The sequence below is a fragment of the Magallana gigas genome, chromosome 3 (assembly GCF_963853765.1).
Source record: "Magallana gigas chromosome 3, xbMagGiga1.1, whole genome shotgun sequence".
NCBI classification, from domain to species: Eukaryota; Metazoa; Mollusca; class Bivalvia; order Ostreida; family Ostreidae; genus Magallana; species Magallana gigas.
The window spans coordinates 47,086,521-47,096,941 of NC_088855.1; the positions used below are offsets into that span (position 1 = coordinate 47,086,521).

At 33.7% G+C, this 10,421-nt stretch overlaps 1 protein-coding gene across 2 annotated transcripts; it reads right to left on the reverse strand.

Annotated features, from left to right (window-relative positions):
* Positions 1-465: 465 nt before the first annotated feature.
* LOC136274038 (uncharacterized) lies at positions 466-6,457 on the reverse strand. Of its 2 annotated transcripts, XM_066080064.1 has the most exons (5): positions 6,303-6,457; positions 4,501-4,893; positions 3,859-4,080; positions 2,839-3,767; positions 466-2,696 (listed from the first exon to the last, which is right to left on the reverse strand). In XM_066080064.1, exons 1-4 carry the CDS (start codon positions 6,307-6,309, stop codon positions 2,869-2,871), a joined length of 1,521 nt encoding a protein of 506 aa, XP_065936136.1. In that variant the 5' UTR covers positions 6,310-6,457; the 3' UTR covers positions 466-2,696; positions 2,839-2,868. The 2 variants fall into 2 exon arrangements, with proteins under 2 accessions (XP_065936136.1, XP_065936134.1); XM_066080062.1 differs by having other exon boundaries at positions 466-3,767.
* Positions 6,458-10,421: the final 3,964 nt, after the last annotated feature.

Below are 10,421 nucleotides of genomic sequence, written 5' to 3' on the forward strand. Positions count from 1 at the left end.
TATCCTATATTTATATATAATTATGTCCAACATGTCAGCTCATTTATCATTCAAAACCTTTCCCCTGCTTTATAAAATAGTAAATTCTGAGAATTAAATATATTCCCCCCGAGTAAGTTATTCTGAATTTTGAATTATAAAACAAGGAGTTTGCCACTTTTCCTATAGACAATTCTAGTGTTGAGATGTCGAAGATTTTAAATCATAAATTATAAGATGAAGTTTTCTATAATGATAACCTCACAATTCACATTAAAGCTGACATGAATTCATAAAAGTATTTGGTCGCCATATAAGTTTCGAACGCTCCTCTACTGCCTCTGGGGTATACATGTATATACCGGTTGAGAAAGTTACGGTCGGTTGCTTTCCGATCGAGGCATTCAGGTTGCACGGAGTTCTAAATGCATGAATTACACATTGTAGTAAAATGTTTGTAGCAAAGAATAAAGAAAACAACAATCAATGAAATACAAAATATATTTATCCTGTGAATGGATTTCCCAGACATCTTTATTATTTTGCACAGACAGCATGCTGCCTTACTTCGCATTCACTTGTTACTTACTTGTTACTTAATTGTTAGCTTTGTCATACAGTTTATTTAAAGTAGTATTTGTAATACTGAAAATGTCTTAATTACAAAATTACAACATTCAACTGTAAACATTTAAATGTGAAATAGCTTTTATTTTTACATTTATCTAGCATTACAATGAATTACTTACTATTCACCGTAAAACGCTATATAGTTCGTATTTGCAATTTCTAAAGATAAATGGGTATACAGCATTCGTTACAACATTAAAAAATTATCAAATAAAATTTTCATACATCTTTGATTATCCAAAATTGTATTCAAGATTTTAACTGCGATTTTATATTGTTTTGTTCTTCTATAAGAATGTGAGTTTTGTTCACTACAGCCATATCACCGTATCGGGGAAAATGTTTCTGTTTATCCGGCGAGAATAAGACTAAAATACTGTAGATGGTATATAAGCATTTTATTTGAACTTTTGCCGCCCGCCGGTAGTGTGAATAAAAAATATCGAAACTCCCAAGACTAATTCCCGATAATGATGCATCATAAGAATTGTACACAATAGTAACTATCACTATAACAGGTCGAGACCACTATATTTTGTGACGTCGGCATAAATCTGCATACTAAATTAGCCATCTGTTTACTTTTATCGACAAACCAATCAGGTGAATGAGTTGCAAGGCATTGTGGGCTACTACAAGTTTCAGTGTATACAAAGCGTATTGAAAATATATACCATTTTGAATTGTTCTTTGGAAACTCATTTTGAATGATTTTTCAGAATTTATGAAATTAATATGGACAATTATGTCTGAACTTCAATTTCTATGCTCACATTTAAAAAATATTGCATATGAGCACTTATATCAACCTATTTAAATACCCCATTGTCAACGTTCAAAAGAAAGGTACGTCCTCTAGAATATGAAGCAGCGAGTACCGTTTTTTCACGTGATATCCCATATTTAAGACAACATTATTAGAATGCGCGTTGATATTTTCTTCAGGGACATTCATCAGAATGCTTAACGGACAAAATAGTATATGCTGCACAGCTTGCGCTTCTGCGTTTGTATATTTGTGCATTTCTACTACCGTGGCTATTCACGTATGTTAAAAATGTACGGTTACCTGTATTTATTTCTAGTGCACAATGAAAACGTCACCAATACACAACTGTGCAGTTTTTTCTTATCAAAACCTGTATGTACTTGTATGCGTATGTTTGTCAGTCGTTTGATACTGATCATTTTTGAAGCAACAATTGATCAAATAAAACAACAGTATTTTTCAATGTGAGCATGGAACAAAGTTAATGGTACGTAATCTTTCCTTTTTTACCTTCTAAAGTAAAAATCAAGATGTACAAACATTCCGGCAAGCAATTAAATATTGTGAATAAAACAGACAAAAACCACGTGCGTCTGTTGAATCGTACACACGTTGTAGACCGTCATGCATTGCAACTCATTCACTGGATTGGAGAATCTGTTTGACAAAAATTCTGTCACGTGTTAAATAATGCTATCCATATAAGGTAGTGTACTCGACCTGTATAAGCATGAGTGACATATGACATGGAGTAAAACTTCAGCTGAAGTGAGTCAATTTTATCAATCTTTTTTAAATTTAAAATGTGATAGAAAATATTGCAAATGAATAACAAATAAAGGAATGTAAACTTGAACGTTTTTACAATATGTTTTCAGTAATAGTCTATCGAAATTTCACTCCATGATAACTAAACGAATTAAATTTAATGAAATATCAATGGGAAAAATAAACGTATGTAATGCCCATTTTAACGAAAAATCACTTTAATGCAAGTTATTGATATCATCACTAACTGGTGAATATAGTTATTTTAAGTTTTGTATAAATGTGCTCAGAAATGTGGGTTCATTGGTTAAATATTTTTAACGTAATGTTGAAAACTTTAATCCTGATTTTAATCCTGAGATTGGTCCTTTGTGCTACAAGTCTATCTCTTTTCCTATATAGTGGGCCATGGTTAATGTGCAGAGGTCTATATCTGTTGATGATGACAAAATGTGCAATTCAGCCAGTTGAGTGCTATATTTGGTCCTTAGTGCTTCAACATAGTCTCTGTCTCAGTAGTGACCAGTGGATAATGTGCAGTGGTCCAAATCTGTTAATGTACAGAAAATAAGTCTCTCCCGCTTTGATTTAATTTTTCAATTATTCCACTTCCAACATGAACATGTGCCGTTGAAATTGATCGCTAAATTGAGTGTCTGGAAAGAGGAATGAATGATATGTAATTCAATTACCTTTTCAGTAGTCATATTAGAGTCAGATAGTCATTTTAGTTTCAACCTGTGACCTACACCATTATAAACATCCACATTTTTGTCATCCTCTCCTTCTGCTTCGTTCTCTACCAAAAAGGACTCAAAATCCGATGCCAGATCGTGTTCTTCATCAGGAGATACATGTACTATTTTTGTATCATCATTAGGTATTTTCCGCAAACCAATCAGAGGGTTTAGTTTTTCTTCTGACCATTTTTTCATTCCATAAACAGATAGAACCCACTTATTGTGACGATCTGACAATGTATGACCTTTTTCACACTTCGAATCCTTACATTTGTTTTTTAAAAAATTGAAACAAGTGTGAAGAAACGGACAATCAAATGGAGTTGGTGCTTCACATTGCGAGGCAGGGCATACTTGAGGATATCTACATTGCAGAATTATTTTGATTTCTCTATCCGAAAATTCATCAAGGCCCAATCTAAACTTAATGTCTTTGTTATTTCCTGTTTCGAAATTATGCTCAAACCGACATTTTATACCCTTTTTACAGCGCCCAAAAAGATCAAACTTGCATATATGAAAATGCCAGCAGGTTTGATTCCTACAAGATTTGTTACCTCCATAAAAACAGCAAACCTTGGCACCTTTAAAGAGAGGGGCAATGTAAGTTGCCTTTCCAGCTTTCTTGTAAACAGCCAATATGGTTTTTCTATTCAATATCCACTCATCGAAATCTTCCCGAAGGCCATTGAATTTTTCTTTAAATATTGCAGTACTAGTGCAGCCACCACATTCTTTGACAAGAAAGGTGAATACGTTTTTTTCCATTTCGTCTTGAACATCCGAGAACCTCTGAATTGTTCTGGTCTGTCTAGGATTTGCTATGCTGTCTGCGTTTGAAACTTCACTGGCAATGCTCTCGTTGTCAGAATCCGAGTCCACTAAACAAAATTAAAATGGATAAGCAACTACATGTATAACTAAATCTAACAACTTAGTATACGGTAAAAAATGAATAGCTAAAAAGAGTACCTGTGTTTGTACAGACGATATTGAACGTATGTCTTAAGGCATCAATTGCTGCATTTTGTTTGGCCCCTATCTTAGTCAAGCCATAGCCTTTAAATTCGCGACCGTCAACTTCAACAGCGAAACATATATGACCCGAAGTTGTAGTTTTCTCAAGAAAAGTTGTCAGCGGTCGTAGTTCCGACAAAAATTCAACAGGATCCCTCTCAGATATGGTTGCATTTCCTTCAACATACAATTATTATTGTTAGTTAGACTATTAATTATCAAAACTATTTTATTTCTGTTTTTTTCTGCAAGATATAAGCGCTTTTCAAAATGTGCAAAATAAATATTTGTAACACCATAACAACTGGACAATATCACGTAATGTAAATAACCAAATAATATTACGTGGATCTTTAAAAAGGTAATATTTTAAATCTAACAATCAGTCTTTATGTAATAAAAACAAACCAATATCATATCTTTGATATACGTTCCATACCATACCAAGATTTCCGATAAAAAATAAAATTTACGCTACAAAAATATAATTATTGTTATTTTAAGGTGATTGTCAAGATAAAAACAAAACTTCATAACTGCTTATCAATGCATTTATTGATCATTAAATAAAATTAAGTGAAAGTTTGTTCATTATACCTTGTATTGGTTTCCTTGCCTCGTGTACATCTTGTGTGTAACTAGAGTGTATATTTGATACTGTTGGTGGCAAATAAGGGGGTGGTGTAATTTGCTGATAATGATTCATTGGTTGAGGGAGGAAAGGGTGCGGCTGAACATATGGTGGCACCACTTGCGGACACGGTCCCGATGCTGAATACTGTCCGTAGTTGAAGGCTTGTTGATAAACTGGCGTCTGTTGGGATTGAGGATTGTAGTAGAAATCTCTTTGGTTACAAGGGGGCATGCTATATCCCGCGCCAGGGCTACTGTACTCTTCTCTCTGCGGTGTTCTGGGTTTGAACCCCCGACCACCACGTGGTGGGCCGGGCCTTGTATAACGTCCTCTAAATCTGGCAGGTTGTTGGCGTGCTGTAAAAAATAGTTGTTTCGTAAATACCGGAGGTGTTTTAAACCTTATTGTCATTTTGCTAAATTATTTAGGCCGAACACGATCCTTAATAATTTTGTTCAGTTTTGCGTTTTTCTTCCATATTTGATTAAAAGTGCTATGAGTACTCAGGTGTCCTAATATATAAATGAAATGGACATGAGCTCTACCCACAAAATGAATGGTATAAATATTCTAGCAATTTATACCCCTCAGAAAACTCTCCAAACCTCTCCTTACAATATTTCAAAATTTTCTTGCGGAACTGTCTCCCGTCACCTGTGTTGATTGCAAGTGATATAAATCACTTGTGCGGATTTTTATTTAAAGCTGCTTGGTCCGATTTTTTTTGCAATTACAGTATCAATTTTTTTTCAGACGAATCATTTATCTTAGAAAGTTATGGACTTTCTCCTATTTACACCAGCAGAATCAGTCTCCTTTCAAAGTTAGAAATATTCAAAGTAAATAAAATAATTTCTCTTTGGGCAAACGAAAAAACAAACCAAAATGCATCACGGGAATGTTTAGAAAAGGAAACCGCTTGGTTTCGTCCCCCGAATGATTGGGGTTATTCAACCCGCATGCTATGCATCGATTGTAAAGAAAGAAAACTTTAGAAATATTAGCAAACAAAACGTACACATGTTTATTTGTAATTTGTCTGATCATTTCGACCTTTATTTAAAGCGATGTCAAATTCGTAATACAGCCATACCCGTCTCGTCGTCAGGGGTGAAATTTAACATGAGGCGAAATAACGCGGTACCTTTTTATGTCGTTTGTTTTGTTTAGCAAATTTTGTACGTATTTTTCTTCATTGAAATTTGGCATAGTTGACGGGTAAAACTACTGCAATGTCTATTATTATACATATACTAAGCATAGCCATCGTTTAAAAGCGTGCATAAAATTTGATATAAGATCGGACCAAGCAGCTTTAAATGGAATACAAGCACGTATTTATACTGCTCATTTCATTGTATTTTATTGATACCTATCGACTTCCCCCCGTCCCATGCATAAAGTTTAAACCTGCATTTATTATAACAGAGGTTAAAAATTGCAATAGATGAGACAAAAACAAACGGTGTTTTTGATTCTCTTTTTGGTATCCCCCATTGAATCGTTAAAGTATGGTCAACTGTTTCATGCATTTCGTTATCTCCAATACTTTGATTGCGGTAGACCCAACTTTCGCTTTGAAAAATACCTAAATTTCATAATTTTTGGTAACAAATTAATGAGAACTTTCGATTGAAATAAAAATACAATATAAATAAAACGACAGCACATAAAGAAAATGTACTAGTCGATATCATAATGTCAATTGATAGTGAATAATGAAAAAAAAATCAAACTGTTTTTATACGTCTTAAGCAATACTTACGGTTCATGTTGTTACTAAATTCTCTTCTACCATAAAAGCAATCAGATTAGTTCCAAATGTCTACAGAGAATACGCTCAGTGCTCAGGTTAAACATGTAAACAGAAGGAAATAGTTTTCCTTAAAATGTACTTTCGTTATTAATGCGAGGAAAATAAACATTAAACATTGTCAGTGACACGTGAATTTGCAGAGGTGTTTGAGTGTGTGTGTGTGTGTGTGGGGGGGGGGGGGGGGGGTTAATTCATTTCAAACTCCATACATTTTTGCTGGTTACGCAATGCAATCGTGCATTTTTGTGAATACATTATAAAGGCTATTTGTTGCACAGTATAATTTACGTCTGAAAATAACTGTAGCTAGTAATGATGAATTAACCTTTTGTATCCTTTGTTTTGGTTTTCTGTAAGTTGCATTTAAATTTAAATTAGGAACGAATTTGTAAGTTAAACAGATATGTAGGATATGTAAACACGATGACAATCCGAAGAAAATTCTTATTTAAACTACATGTATAGGCTTTACTGCCTGGTTTACTTAAACTACATGTATAGGCTTTACTGCCTGGTTTACTGTTAGGCTAGATGTACATGGAAGGCGACCTATATAGTATATACTTTTAAGGTACCTCACTACATCTACACTAAGTCTTATACTTTTTAAGCACTACGTCACAAGATGGCAATTTAAAGTTCATATTAACTGAATTGAATTTTTAAAAATGTATTTTTTTTAAATCCAAAATTGCACATTTTATTGCCCATTAGACTTAAATACTTCTTATCCATTATGATATCTATCATAATTAAGTAATTATCTGCTGATTTGAGAAAATATTTCACGGTGTAGTGAGCCATCTTAAAACGTAGAAAAGTTACCTTTATACCCAATTTGGATTGATATGATCCTTAATTTAAAAATGAAACGTCTTTATTTTTACCATTAATTTTTATTACATGTATAACTATTAAGGTCTTGAAGAAACTTATTTGACTGGCCTATCATCTCCGCTAGCGAAGATGCTGACCTATAAGATTCACAATAATATTGAACTTTGACCCCTCCCCCAATTAGTCAGTGGATAGGGATGGTATTCCTACTTAGAAAAAACCGTTCCACGATCTTAGATTCTTATATAAACTAAAAAATGAAGTTTGGTAAAGTTTTAAAATCCCTCAGCAAAATAAAATTCGCAATTGATGCCAACTCAGAGACCACATACGACACTGAATACATTTTTTTTTACAAGTATTTAATTCGATAAAGTCATTCAATTAAATCATGTTTTAAACATTAAACATACTTCTCCCGGGAAAAGACATTTAATAAGAATGAAAATATTAAAACGATATACATGGAAAGTCATTAAAGAAAGTCACATGAAGATATAATTAAAAATTATTTCTAAAAAGGCTTTAAAAAAACGTAGTCCATTTCATATTGACGCATGTGTTTCTATTATGCATGTAAATGTGGTAAGTCTAAAATTTCTTGACTTATTGTAATCATGACAATGAAACGCTTTTTTGACAAAAGACTCCTTATACGTACGTGATAAGATGATTAACAAAATTCTACTGAAACTGCCCTGAATTACGGCGACAACTCGCAAAACATCGAAACAAAAAAGACGATCGGAATTGTCTCCGGACGATGTCCAGTTTGAAGGCGTATATGAGCGGATTGCAGAGACAATTGATGACAGCCAGGATCAAAAGGTAGGTGAATACGACGTCAGCTGACCAGTTACCTGTCAGGTGTCTGTCCAACTCAAACACCAGAACTAAGATTGTGAACAACCCTGTAACAGACATAAAAAGTCAACAAATAGTTAACAAGTAAGTTATAGTTATACTAAGGAATAATTTTGTTTTTCATTTGATAAACCATATTTTTTCTTGCTTTAGAATAAAGAAAAGGAATTTTAATCAAACAATTAAAATCTACGGCGGATGTTTTGTTTACCTTACATAATAAAAAATACCATAGATTTTTGGTTACAATATAACAGTTTTTTTTAAAATTTCAATTAATTATTCAACATGTAGATATAATAGTTTATCAAAGAAACATACTAAAAGTTGCATATGTGTCTTCTGTCTTTAATATACACATTATTCCTCTAGAAGGGAATGAATTTTTAATTTATAACCAGAGCCTATGCCGTTGTGAATTAAAAAATTCGGCTCATGGAAATCTTTTACCTATTGGTGCCCAGCACAGGAAATAAACTCCCACAACTATCAGTGTGGTCATAACAGCTCGCGATATGGACCCTCTTCTATTCCGTCCTCTCCCAGTGCCCCGGGTGTGTCTGATGGCGATCACGTGACGACGTACGACGGTAACCATCCACAGGTACGCACACAGTGTGCAGAGAAAAGGTGTCACATGGATGGTCAGTACAAAGATAATATAAGATTTTGACATTGTACGAAAAAAGCTGCATAGGTAGAGGACATTCTTAGAACTCCATCCGAAGAATGGTAGCAGCCCAACAACCAGTGACGTCATCCATACAATTATAAGACCGATTCTGGTTCGCTTAATGCTGATGTATTTCCGATATGTGTATGAATTGCTGATTTTAATAAGTCTTTCTAGTGTCAGCACTGTGATTATAAACACAGATGCTAAACTACATGAAATAAACAGACCTATTCTTAAAACGCATTCGACGTACACTGAAAATTGCATGACGTTGTAAATTGAGTCATAAATGACGATGAAGCCGGTAAATGTATCAGCAACTGCGAGATTCTGAATGATAAACAACGAGTTGTCCTCATCCTTGATCCTAGAAAACAAAATCCACACAATCCAAAAGTTAGTTGCAATGATGCAAAATCCGAGTAAAAATATGAAAGCATTGATTGCAACATCTTGCCAATAAACGCAGTGTCCATTAAGAGAGAGAAAAACTCCATCACAACTAGAAATGTTGAACATTACGTGTATTGAGGTGTTATTCGTGTTCATAATTGAAATATATATACAGTTGTATATATATCAACCAGCGCTCTTGAGTGTTATTTCTGAAGCCAATTTCAGTTATATTAAATCTATATTCGGCACATGTAAATGTCAAGGCACGCTTATTGTAAACCGTCTTTCTGATAAATGAAGCAACCTTTACGAATCGCTTTAACTCTGTTTCGAGATATTTTGGACATCAAAGAAAGGGATCATCCGCGGAATTGCCTATTTAAATATTCTGCAAAAAATGACCAACCAATTAAAGGAATCAGCATGAAACAGAGATTTATTACTTACATTCCATCGGGTTAAATAACATTGCTGACAGCATCAATATGTTACTTAATTTGGTATTATGTTCGTCTAAAAAGAAATAAAGAATAGTAAGATTTACACCTTTAATTCAAATTAATTGTATACGTACATTGGTCATAAACAATTTAAATCTTCTAGCATGAAATATATCTTATTTCAAAATCAAAAGAAATGGCATAATCAGTGTGGGCAGACTCTTTAACCATTGCCGTAGACCTCACTGGGCTGCCCACTTTTACACAAAACACTATAATGAAGAAATGGCATGGATTTAAGGATGCATATAATATCTTTCACGTATGGCTTAATCGACATGTCTGTTTATCTTAATATCCGTCTCCTTTACTTCGTATGTACATTTAGTTTGCATATTGCCCCCCCCCCCCCCCCCCCCCCCATAAAAAGAAGGATTAGAAAGCAAAACAATTTGTGTCATGTTTTAGGAAGAAAATAGGTTATTTCAGCTGACCTGATGAATTGTCACCATTATAATAGTATCCCGCTGGATAAAGTTGATAAAAAGTTACTATTTACATTCAAGAAACTTTAAAGAATATTATTTTATTTTTTACAACTCTTGAATGTTATTCAATTTAAGACGGTAACAGCACAATATTATCTGTCATTTGTTGTGGGATAAGAGTTTGAACAATATTGATAATGCATGTAAAATTTGATAATGAGAACAGAACTTGGAACACAACAATCTCTGTAGGTTATGCAACATGAGAAGTGTAATAATGAAGGTGTATTCAGACCTTTTACAAGCATTTTGATTTTTGACTTTAATCACGTTCCCGTAAGGAAGTAGGTATCTCGTCATTAGCTAT